The 13,312-nt window shown below is 37.8% G+C and overlaps 2 protein-coding genes across 2 annotated transcripts in view; one reads left to right on the top strand and one right to left on the bottom strand.

Moving 5' to 3' along the window:
* Nucleotides 1-246: 246 nt before the first annotated feature.
* Nucleotides 247-13,312, bottom strand: part of LOC144974478 (ribitol-5-phosphate xylosyltransferase 1-like) — a 163,011-nt gene continuing 149,945 nt past the window's right edge. The window contains exons 5-7 of the mRNA XM_078917377.1: nucleotides 4,181-4,486; nucleotides 2,383-2,553; nucleotides 247-918 (exon numbers count right to left, since the gene is read on the bottom strand). Of these exons, the coding sequence (XP_078773503.1) occupies nucleotides 285-918; nucleotides 2,383-2,553; nucleotides 4,181-4,486 (1,111 nt within the window). The 3' untranslated portion in view covers nucleotides 247-284. The remainder of the gene's footprint in view (nucleotides 919-2,382; nucleotides 2,554-4,180; nucleotides 4,487-13,312) is intronic.
* Nucleotides 8,849-13,312, top strand: part of LOC144975622 (uncharacterized) — a 7,742-nt gene continuing 3,278 nt past the window's right edge. The window contains exons 1-2 of the mRNA XM_078919787.1: nucleotides 8,849-8,933; nucleotides 9,934-10,277. Coding sequence (XP_078775913.1) covers nucleotides 10,104-10,277 — 174 coding nt within the window. The 5' untranslated portion in view covers nucleotides 8,849-8,933; nucleotides 9,934-10,103. The remainder of the gene's footprint in view (nucleotides 8,934-9,933; nucleotides 10,278-13,312) is intronic.

Genomic DNA, 13,312 nt, shown 5'->3' with positions numbered 1-13,312 from the left:
GCTTACGTGAACATCACAGGAAATATCACCAGGTTGTCATTCTACTACAATTGCTCCATGAATTCATAATTAATATTCCATTAGGGAATGCCTGGATCTAGTAATGCCATGCAATATATATATATATATATATATATATATATATATATATATATATATATATATATATATATATATATATATATATATATATATTAAAAAAACAAACAAACAAAAAAACTATCATTTAATAATTTTTTGGCGTCATCTAGCGGATTGAATATTTTACCTAATTTCATTTACAATCATCTTGCACCGTGACCAAAAAACTTATTCAACAAAATAGAAACCAACCTATCCCTCATTTGAGCCTTGAAATCGATATACCATTGCACCACCATCTTTCTTCTTTTGACTTTCTCCGCTAGAGTCAGCCTGGATTCCTTCTCTAACAAAGGACCTAAATCCTTTCTCCAATTTTTGATGAAAATCACTGGTGCTTTGTATTGCTTTAAAAGTCGCAATGGAGCGCTAACAACGGCCGAGGCTCCCGCTCCTGCTCCGCCATCAACTTCCATCTTCCGTATATTAACGTTATCATTATTATTTCTATTACTATTGACATTAAATTTTGAATGAAAACGACTTAAATTATCATTGTTAACTGTTTTGATAATGTTGTTTTTACTATTATGAACATTACTATGTCTAGATAATAAAAGCGATGATGATAAAGATGATGATGATGATGATGAAGACTGATCTCCACAAAAGCCCGGAGTCATGATATCCTCTATGACTGGCACAGATCCGAACGCCATCGCCTCGTATATACGGTAACACTCTGTGTTTTTCCCCACAGGATTAAAGGTGAGGTCACTCTTGCCAAGGGCTGTGGTGAAATCCTCTCTTGTCTGGTCTGTTTCTTGAGGTAACCACCTGAAGACAATAGATTTAAATTCAATAAGCAAACTGGCATTTTAGGACATGTAAAAATCACATACTCATTTCTCTCCACCCAGATTTTAGAATATTCAATGGTTTTAATCTGTACAGGTAGTAACACACTTTATAGTCACCTGGAACAACTACAAAAGACGTCTAACTTCTACGTCATGGCACAAGACCGAAGGGCTAGAGCTCAGGTGGTCGCTGGTTTGGATAAGTAAGTAAGTAGGTAAGTAATCTCTACAGGTTCTTTCTTCTTTTGTTGCCCCCACCATTCCTCACGCCAAAAGTAGTCTGTGATAAACAAGAACCTTATTTGAAAGTTATCAAATTAAACTCTAATGGGAGATATTGCTCTCTAAGACTATCTTTTTTAAAGGAAAAAAAAAAGCTAGACAGAGCAAAAACATTTTTCCAAACGGATCCAAACCAAACAAAGCAAAATTCATCTCTGCCTTTCTTTCTGATAACGAACTAGCAGGAATATATGGAAAGCAATGAGTCTCAAATAATCTAAAGGGCTATTATGTCAACAACAACAACAGTAATAATAATAATAATAATAATAATAATAATAATAATAATAATAATAATAATAATAATAATAATAATAATAATAATAATAATAATAACATTAACAAGAATATTAATGCATTGTGTTTACTTCAAAAACTCAAAACATCTGCCAGCCGGATATTTCCTTGCCGACACACTATGTGTAACCTTAAACGCCTGTAGTCTGATTAAAACAAATTTAGTGAGAACTACTCATAAAAATGGCTGACTAAAAACAATAACAAAGAGCTGAGTGACGTCAATTTCGTTCATCCTATACATGCAAAATATGTTCAAATCCCTATTGAAGTTAAGAAATGAAGGCCACACACATCAGCTTTCCCTAACTGGAAATTTAACGACTAAGGCGTCCAACTTTAACAGGATGTGAAACAAAACTTGCTTGAAAGATGCCTTTTGCGGGAACACCACAGCGACCTTCAAAGTAAAGAAAAATAGGCAAACACCCACATGAATAGTCAAGAGTAAGAAGGAAAAAAATTAACAAAAACAGAACACACACACACACACACACACAAAATAATAATTTAAAAAAAAAAAATAATGATTATAAAACACAAAAAGAAAAAAAAAAGAAGAAAAAAAAAGAAAAAAGAAGAAAAAAAAAAGAAAGAAAGACAGAAAGACAGAAAGAAAGACAGAAAGAAAGACAGACAGAAAGACAGAAAGAAAGAAAGACAGAAAGACAGAAAGAAAGAATGAAAGAAAGAAAAGGAGAATACAAACAAAAAAAAGAACGAAACAGGTGATTGAAATTGAGTCAAGCAAAACCCAAGAAGGATCAATGGAGAAGGCTGCAAACATTATATTATAGGCTTTTATTCATGCACCACTTGACGCAAGACGGATGCACTTTTCAACACTCGAGGAACTACTCACTCTAGCCGTGGTTTGACAAAGCCCAAATCTTTATATCGGGGGTCTTTGAGTTCCCTCAGCAACTCCACCCTGGATGAATTCTGGTAGACTGTCCCCAGGAAGTTGTACACAAACGGTCTCCTGGCGTCCAGGGGAAGCTCCAGGCTGTCAATCAGAGGGAATTCACGGTATCTGGAAAGATGAATTTTTTGTTTAACCTTCTCCTTACCAACTACAGGAAAATCGTCACATACGTTATTCAAATTTCTCTTGTACATCATAAAATTTAAAGATAATGAACAGTGTGTTGTAGAGTATGTTTTGGTAAAGAAATTATGTATCGCAAGAACTCACTGCTATTGTGTTTGGGTGATAAAAAATCTACTTTTGTGTTAGTTGGGTGGGAAGTTTTTGGAAAAATCCTGAAAATGGCTGGTAAGGAGAGAGTTAATGGCAATGTCACCATCATAACATAATGCCCAACAAGAGATAAGATCAAATTCTTATTTGAGAAGCATTTTTAAAAAATTACAAATAAAGTAAAATTGTGAAATTCTGAAATAAAACAAGTCCATTTAACAATGATTTGACATGGTGTTTCGAACAAATTCAGTAAAACATCGTTAGCAACCATAGCATAATGTGACTCAACCCCGGTCTTCAAAAATTATTGGATGTTGAGTTTGCATTATGTCAAATGTAACATCGGTTATGACCATCCTCGGTATTGATACAAGCAATACATCGCTGCTTCATTGAGCTGATAAGTCTGTCCACGTTAATTTGAGGGATCGCCTGCCATTATTGCTGCAAGAAGATGAACGACTGGTTCACGTGTCAGGGTCTTGCACACGACGACTAAACATGATCTCACAAATGTTTGATGGGGTTAAGATCGGGAGAATTTGTTTAACATCCAGGAGCTCGTTCACCACTCTTGCAAAATGAGCACAGGCTTTATCATCCTGAAAATCGTCATGAAATCTAAAATATCACTTGTAACGCTGGGATGACATTGGTGGTCGAACTGCTGGACACGGTGACCGAAGCTTTTGCTCTCTAAAACGTCTCTTATTTCTGCGCACTGACGTTGAAATGTGTAGAAACTCTTAGCTGTTGTCACAGAATGCAGAACACGTGCTCACAACAAGAAGAAATGAAGTGAGTAGGGAATGCCAGTAGACAATAGAGAATAAACATTTCGCGGCGGCGATGGGGGTTCGAACCCGCGACCTTACTGGTACGACAACTCTGGTCGGGCAGAGCGTGACTCTACCGTATGAGCTATCCACGATCTGTGCTCACACTGTTCTGTCCCGTGAACTAGAAAGAAAAACAAACCTGTCATCTCTTTGGTCAGCGATTCTTGGTTTACCCGAGCGCCTCAAATCGTTTGTATTTCCTGCTGCTGCAAAACTACCTCAGATTCTGTAAACCACTGAATGAGTTACAGCTTTCTGCGTGCAACCCAGTGCACTCATTCATTCCACTTTGAAGTGCACCCATTCCACTTGGAAGAAGGTGTTATGTGTTGTCATGGAAGCATCACAAAAGGTTTAACTTTGACATTTAAAAAAAAAAAGGAAATGAATGAATACAGAATTTACTGCGCACCACTTCAATAAGATTCAAGCTGTGTTATGAAGGTGATTTAAAAAATAATTAAATACACCAGACAGCGGTGTATTGTTTTCAAAATAACAAATAATAACGGGAAGTCAGTTCCATCTGCAAGTCGATCTGTATTCATGGAGTTATGGGTCCAACCCTTTTCCTCATGATTAAATAATTATAAAGAATGAATACATTAACAACTTACGTAGCGACCCCTAGCGGCCACTGGAAGAACGAATCATCGTCCACCTCCTTGCTGTCGTAGACCAGCACGACGAAGCGTACCAAGCCCCCCCGGAAATGCATGTAAGGGTAGATCCACGAATTATCGCATCCTTCGTTGCCTAGCAACACCACGCCGACATTGCGTAGGCGGGGCAGGGCTGGGAGTGACTCCAGCCATATCTTGCTGATCTCGACTTTTCCGGGCTCGCGGCCATTCAAGACTAGCAGCAGGTTCTCTGTGGATCTTGGGACTTTGCTGGGCACCACGCCAGGTCCAGTTCGGAATCTGTATGAAAGAAGAAAAGAAAAAATACATAAAGGATTTTAAGCGGGACAATATATTGATAGTAGTCTTGTGCTATGGGAACCACCTGAGCGAACCAGAAGCAGAGGCAGGCAGAATAAAACCTACATTGACTGTCTGCTAGATGACACAGGAATGGACAACACCCGGGAGTTGCGTACGCTTAAGGAGGACAGGACAGAATGGCGAAGACTTGTTGGCTCATGTTGGGCGCCCCAAGGGGCGGCCTAAGTAAAAAAGTAAAAGTGAGTAAAAATATATTTTGAAATAATTTGACAAAGGGATGAAGCAACCACGAAAAGGAAGATAGGATACCACGGATAACGTTAAATCTAGAAGCCTTCAATATTGTGAGATCAGAAGCGCCTGAGAATTTGTGAGATAAGGGAGCGAGGGGAATACAAAGACAAAAAAAAAAACGGATGTAAATTCAGAAATCAAGATGAAGCCACACAAAGTCTGACAGAGACGCCGCATTGGATTATAGACCAAAATAATGTCACTCCGATTCTTTCTAGTTAGTTTAACAACCATTCATTTTGATGGAAGATTTTTAAGATCAATAATATTTTTACATCTGACTATCACTCTCATGGCTAAGGACTCCATCGAGGACCTGGGCACAAAAATAATCATTCCAGATCAAGGACAGAAGATAGTATGAAATAACATTATGGGAAGGGGGCGGGGGTGGGGTTAGAAAGACCATCGGCAACTCACACAAGACCCTTAAAAAATGTTGGAACTGTAACTATATTCTAATCCATCAATATAATTACGCGCCCCTCTTCCACTAACACCCCGTACTCATACCAAAACACGAATGTGATCAATACTCAATATTAATCTAGTCTTGTTGACAAAATAATTTGCCGGAAACCACATAATATAAACCAATGAATGAAGCGGAGATAATGAGATACAAAAATACGAAGCTGTGCGCATGTCAAGAGTCGTTTCAGTGTTAGGAAGCGGAGTGACGTAGATGGTGCCGAGGTTAAACGGGGTCGGTCAGTGACTGGCTGTAGAAATGGAATTGGCTTCATTGGTTTTGGGGTACCATTGAGTTACACAGTGAATGCAATCAGAAAAATGGACCCCCGCCCTCTCTCGCTCCCCCCCAACCCCTCCCCCCATCTCTCTCTCTCTCTCTCTCTCTCTCTCTCTCTCTCTCTCCGTGGTGTGGCAGCACAGTTTTGCACTAACATCAAGACTAGTCCAAAGGTTCGAACCGGCGATTCTCTCTCTCTCTCTCTCTCTCTCTCTCTCTCTCTCTCTCTCTCTCTCTCTCTCTCTCTCTCTCTCTCTCTCCCCCCCCCCCACCCCTTTCCAAATCTCTCCATCTCCGTGGTGTGACAGCAAATGTTTACATATAAAATCATGACTTGTCCCAAGTTTCGAATCGGCGATTTACACCCTAAAGCTCTCGATCTCCATCTCCGTGGTGCAGCAGTGCACATTTAGACCAACATCATGACCATAATCATTCCGAAGGTTCGAACCACACATATGAATTGAGCTTTTTTATATAGCGCAATATCCACTAAAATGTGCTCAAAGCGCTTTACAAGGGGTCCCTGGTCAACAGCAACATTTAACATGTAGGACGGGACATGACGCCTGTCAGGCGATATTACAATTTTTCGGACAAAGACAACGCTGTTAACGGCCAGGTACTCATTTTACACCTGAGTACGGTGAGAGAATGTGAGTAAAGAGCCTTTTCCAAGGACTCAACTATGCGCCGAGCGAGGCTCGAACCCAGGACCTTCCGATTCGAAAGCGAGTGTCATACCACTAGACCACATAGCCGCACAATTTAATAAGTAAAAATAGTGCAAGCTTCATACTTATATCTTAGCCCGATTACTTATTAGATAGACATTTCGACATCATGAAAAATATTTTGCACATAATATCGGGCGCGAGAGAAAAAAAATAAATGGAACGTTTAGAGACCTAGATCTATAACTGACAGACTATAATTACTATGACGCAAGTTTGAAAATTTACATTAACCAAACCGATTTATTGAAAGTGAAAATTTGCATTCCATGATTGATTTGAATCGTAATTCTACACTTTTGATACAATATGTCGATCTCCCATTTAATAAGTAAGGGATCGACCGATTATATATATATATATATATATATATATATATTATATATATATATATATATATAATATATATATATATATATATATATATATATAATATATCGATATTTGAGAATTACGTGCCAATTTTTTTTCTTATGGTAGTCTTTTTCCATGAACCAACTGATTATCTTATGTCTTGAATAGTGATTAGATCCCATGCACTTTGAACTCGTTTAACACTGTTTCCGTAGAAACTGTTGTGCGTCCATTATAAACCATGTTGGAAATCTTAAACCAAATCCAAAGTACATTGGATTCAAGTCAGGATTCATTGGAGGCCATTCATCTTTAGAAATAAAACGACTGTCATTTTCTATTATACGTAAGGCTTTTTTTTGTTGTTTTGTTTGTTTGTTGCTTTAGGTCTCTTCCAACACAATTGAGGTTATATGAGAGACCGCTGAAACAAAAAAACAAGCAATCTAACAAAAATAGTACAAATGCAAATCAAAATCATAACCTAAAGATATCACAAGCTAAATTATAAATAACCAAAAACAGGCAGAAGATTTACAGAAAAAAAAAATATCCCCTGTCAAAAATACAATCACAAACCGAAGAAGCAGGATAGGCTAGTAAAGAGAAGAAGAAACGACATCACCATCGGATCGTACACCCATGCGAACATCATAGGTATATGATTCAAGGGTGATGCTCCCATCCAACCACCCGCATACGTAAGGCTATGTAGTGATCTGCCGTTGTTTTTAAAAACATAGTATATGCAATGTTAACCAAATAGCATATACTGTGTTTTTTTTTTTTTTTTTAACAAACGGCAATGTTACTAGTGAGGTAAGTTGTACCTACCACCTTGTCGATGAAACACAAATGACAGATCGGGCGGGATAAAGCGAAACGAAGTCTGGAAGTCTTCTCTAACAGTGTCGTGTTCACTTTTGTGGTTGGCGTGTCAATGAACACTAATCGTTTCTGAACCAATAAAGGATTTAATATCACTTGATTGAGTATTAACTAATGGATTTGTACTTGTTGCTTGTAAAAATGTGAATGTTTCTGATTTCCAATTTGTATTACAGCGTCCTATAGGATACGAGCGTTAATTTCGGAAGTTTGGACAAAAGATAGATGATGTTCTTGAGATTCTTCACAAATAGAGAAGATAATATAATGGAATATGAATTTGAAGAGACTGATTCCCCCCCCCCCCAAAAAAAAAAGAGTTCTAAATGAGAAAAATGCGTATTCCCATACTCTTGCATCAACATACGTAATAAAAATGTATTATGTATATGTACAGAATAGGACTCAATAGTCGTAACGTCACTTCCTTCCTCCATGCATCTCGATCCATAGCATCATCTTCCTCCAGGCCCTGGTCTTTCATATCGTCCTTTACCCTATCTGCCCATCTAGTGAGAAATTTAGAGAGAGAGAGAGAGAGAGAGAGAGAGAGAGAGAGAGAGAGAGAGAGAGAGAGAGAGAGGAGACAGAGAGAGAAGAGAGAGAAAGAGAGAGATTGAGAGAGAGAGATTGAGAGAGAGATTGAGAGAGAGAGAGAGAGAGAGAGAGAGAGAGAGAGAGAGAGAGAGAGAGAGAGAGAGAGAGAGAGAGAGAGAGAGCTAATGACCAAATGCCACCTTCCACGGTTAAGTATCATTTAATCATTTTTTAAAATCAAACTGAGTGCCCGGATTAACCATGACTATATTTTAATGAGTGTTAATCTATTAGTAAAATCAGAATCGTACAGTAAATTATGCAAAACCAATATGAAATTCTATTTTGTTTGTATGCACCAGTGATATATCGAGTCATGATAATTTTGCAATGAGAGATATCAGCATCATCATCTCATCACCATAAATATATTTGAAATGCCAACTGTTCATTAACTCTCTCCTTACCAGCTATTTTTAGAATGTAACCCGAATATTCACACCCACCCAGCACAAAAATAGACTTTTCATACTCAAACAAAAAAAAAAGTAAAAAAATGAGTTCTACAACACAGTGTTTACTATTTATAGCTGTAATCAGAGCATTTCTTTTTTGTAATGTACAAGAGAAATCAGAATGAGGAAATTGTCGGTTGCATCGTAACGAACGTGACGATTTTTCTATGGGTGGTGAGGAGAGGGTTAACCGGAATTATCATAAATTAACATATCTAATAATATACATATGTAAGCCTTGGGTATCTATACATTTCTATACTAGGAGACAGATACCACGTTAAATCTCTACAGACAGAACCTTGCTATTGACAGATTTATAAAAAGGATTTGTTTTTCGTTGCATGCAGGTAATGTTGAATTCTAGATCTTACGGTTTATAGTTTATTTAAAATTCTAACATATCATTGTGATTCTAGTTTGGATGTTTTATCATTTCAATTGATAAGTCGTGATATTCTGTGTATTTTCGCGTTCCAGCCGACGCGTAATGTTGTTGCTTCTTATGATCGATGTAATTGGTCAACTCAGAAGCCAGAAGAACTGGACCCGATATTTGATATAGTCTGTTAAAACAACGTTATCAACGCATAAAATAAAATATTAAAAAAAAACAACAACAAAAATAATTAAACAACAACAACAACAACAACAACAACAAATAACCCATTAAAAAACCCGAACATAACTTGTCTTTTGACGTCATTTGTTGGTCAGTGTCAGGCTATAAGTTTACGGTGGCTACGGTCTGAGCGTGTAACTATGACTTGGTTTTGTGTCATGTGGACTTTTGATGCATCATCTTATTAGCTGACTTTAATAATACATATTAAACGTCAACTTGCCTAAAGGTTAGTTTAGTTTAATCTTTCATTATCTCAAAATTAGACAATAGACAATGAGTTCAGTTTTTTTTTGTCATCAACACTTGAATTTTAAATTATTTGTTGATCAATCGTTCATTAAACGGGTACCTATGTTTGTGTGTGTGTGTGTGTGTGTGTGTGTGTGTGAGAAAGTTGAGCACTATTATTTCATGGTTTTTGTTTTTATAATATATATATATATATATATATATATATATATATATATATATATATATATATATATATACATACTATATATATACACACACACACATACATACACACACATATATAATATATATATATATATATATATATATATATATATATATAACACACACAATATATAATATATATATATATATATATATATATATATATATATATATACATATATATATATATATATATATATATATATATATATATATATATATATATATATATATATATATATATATATATCGATATTAATTCATTTCAGTGACCTTCTGAAAGTTAAAATGAAACTCCTTTACTTCTTGAGTCTAATCGTGGCCACTGTTAAGTGTGAGGTTCGCTGCATGCCGGACAAGTTTACAGCGACTGTTAAATCTGGACTCTCGAGAATTTGGGAAAGAGGCTGCAGCCGATTTTACATTAAAAAGATTCAAAATGGCTAGAACTCCCGTGACTGATTTCTACATCACAGGCCAGGACCCAAAGCATTACATTGTATGGAGAGGGACTGATGATTGTATCAGCGACAGCCTATTTCTAGACTTTGCTCTATCATCGCAGTGTATTCCCGACATTGCAAAAACGGTGGCCAATCCCGATGGATATAAGGTAATATCCCATGGGCCAAAAAGAGTATTATTCAGGGACGGTTTTAAATGGCGAAACCTGAATTCGTTGGATTTAGTGCTTGTGTCCGGATGAGACTTATTGGTGATCTCAAACTAAATACATTGGTGGTGTGCTCTTGGAGTCTACATCTGATCCCTATTTGTTCGCAGTTCCCCTTTGTCTTACTTTCTCTTGTCCGCTTTTATTGTAATTCTATAACTCTTTACTATCCCATTTTCTTCCTTTTACTGGCGCTGATATAACCTAAATGTGTTGCAAGCATCGTAAAACCCTTAAAAACAAAAACAAAAAACGATACAGACTATCATGGGTCGGGTTGTCATTGTGTGGAAGAAACATACACATATTTTTATGTCATCGTAATATCTGCAACAGAGTAGGACACGCAAAACATAGATAGTTCTTAGTTGACGTCACTCAGGTCTTTGTTATTGTTTTTTGCCATCCGCCTTTATGAGTAATGCTCACTAAACTGTAGTATTAACCTGACTATAAACGTTCATGGATGCACACATGGTTTTGTGTGTTGGTCAGTTATACTTCCGGATGGCAATGTTTTGATCTATGAATAGACTTTTTTTTTTAAAACATGGTAACTATAGATAGTTCGAAGATGACGTCACTCAGGCCTTTGTTATTGTTTTTGCCATCCGCGTTTGTGAGTTGTTCTCACTAAACTGTATTAACCAGACTATAAAAGTTCATGGTTACGCAGAGTTCGTGTGTTGGTCCGTTATACTTCCGGATGGCAATGCTGTGAACTCCTTGGCCAAGCGCATTCTTTCTATACGGAGTCGAACCATCGACTCTGAAATGGCGAGCGCGTGTGCAGACCACATAGCCAAGGGTACCTTTGATGGGTGAACGCAACATTTTATTTATGAAAATTCCTTACCCGATTTCGAAGCTTATAATCTCCAGATAGTTTGTGTCCGTTGGTGAGTAATGGATTTCGTTAGTAGTTTAGTGTTTCAACTCTATACCATTCCTTTACGTTTGGTGATTTTCTTATTCAGTCTCCACAGTAACCCGAGTTTGTTTGCAATGACGTTGGCAGTTCAGCTTTGACAGCTGTTTGTTTTTATTGTTTTTAAGGGTTTTACGGCGCTTGCAACACATTTAGTCCACATCAGCGCCAGTAAAAAGGAAGAAAATGGGATAGTAAATAGTTATAGAATTACAATTAAAGCACCCAATAAATGGGAAGACAACGGGGAATTTGTTCAAATAGGGAACAGATGTAGATTCCAAGAGCACACCACTAATGTACTTAGTTTGAGATCACTAAATGTCTCATCCAGACACAAGCACAGGTCCCCGCCAAAAGGAACACACTCAATTTTTTGCAAATCATACACATGTAAAATGAAAAAAAAATACAGTGGACAACAGAGAGATAATTTACAAGGAAACATATAAAATATCCCAAAACTCTTAACTATACATTTGACTGTTTCCCTCCCAGTCAGGGCACCCGGCCAGGGCCAGGACAAAACCAAGTAATCTCATCCCAAGACAAAGACAGAAATCAAATTGGAAAACAGATACAGAGGGATAGAAGACAAGAGTATGTACCTCCCTACCCACTATGGGAGTCGGGTTTGACAGCGTTAGGACAAGAGCAGACTGAGATTGGAGCTGGGCTGGTGCTGGGGCTTTCGCGATGAAACCAGTGTAAATTACTTGTGCCGGTGTACCACGCGAGAATGACTCTACCAAAAAAGACTCTAGAGTTAAATTGGCGTACACGAGGCACACTCTAGAGTTAGTCTCGCGGCTGCGAGGCTAACTCAAGAGTCTGTCTCGCGTACGCCAATTTAATGCTACAGTCTTTTTTTGAAACCATCCTAAAACTTGACTTTTCCTTATTATCGACAAAATATATTTTTCTTTAATTTAAAAAAAAAAAAAGGACAAAACAACAGCTTCACAAAGTAAGAGATGAATTCACAGTTTTTCCAAAATTAAAAAACAAACAAAATCTAGTGCTGACACGGTGATTTCGGTGTACCACACGAGAATAACTCTACCAAAAAAAAAAAAAGACTCTATAGAGTTAAATTGGCGTACGCGAGGCACACTCTAGAGTCTGTCTCGCGTACGCCAATTTAACTCTAGAGTCTTTTTGGCGATAGAGTCATTCTGGCGTGCTACACCGGCCAGACCGAGGCTGGCGGGAACCCAGCCTGTCACTCCACCAATCGCTGGCGCCAGGCCTAGTAGTGCATGCACGCTCTATTTCTTCTGAGAACCAGATTGGTAAAAGTAATTCTAATTAATTGATCTTTTATATAGCGCAATATCCAATTAACGTGCTCAACGCGCTTTACAAGGGGTCCCTGGTCAACAGCAACATTTAACATGTGGGACGAGACATGACGCCTGTTAGGCGATATTACAATTTTTCGGACAAAGACAACGCTGTTAACGGCCAGGTACTCATTTTACACCCGAGTACGGTGAGAGAATGTGAGTAAAGAGTCTTTTCCAAGGACTCAACTATGCGTCGAGCTAGGCTCGAACCCAGGACCTTCCGATCCGAAAGCGAGTGTCATACCACTAGACCATATAGCCGCACAAAAGTACTCGCCATTAAGCTTGTAATTATGCAATTCGACAACATTTGCGAACAGGTTAGAGCCAAATCAGATGTAGATATATTTAATTCATGTTTTTCAACCAGAATATTTGACACAGGTTTGACGGCCGTTGTATAAAATGTGTCTTACTTGACTTAGATGCCTTTCGCGTCTCGACCGAAAGATCGGGTCGCCTTGGCTGTTTCCAGTATTTCCTGTGTGAGGTGTCTCCAATATTGCCGGTCCTCTGCTAGGGTTCTCAGATTTTCAAGGTCCCCTGCCGTTATGAGACTAATGCTTTGTCCAAGTGTTGTGAGGTTTTTGTTTAGGATCACAGGGAGTGTTGTGATCGGTCTTCCTCTGAAAAGGTTCCCGTGTTTTTGGAAGTATCCCGACATGGCTTGGTTTGCTGGTATGTTTTTGTCCCTGCGTAGT

The sequence above is a fragment of the Berghia stephanieae genome, chromosome 6 (assembly GCF_034508935.2).
Source record: "Berghia stephanieae isolate SIO BIC M18660-M18661 chromosome 6, UCSD_Bste_1.3, whole genome shotgun sequence".
Taxonomy (NCBI): Eukaryota; Metazoa; Mollusca; class Gastropoda; order Nudibranchia; family Aeolidiidae; genus Berghia; species Berghia stephanieae.
Note: the sequence above shows the minus strand (reverse complement) of the source record. Positions and strands in the feature narration are given on the sequence as shown.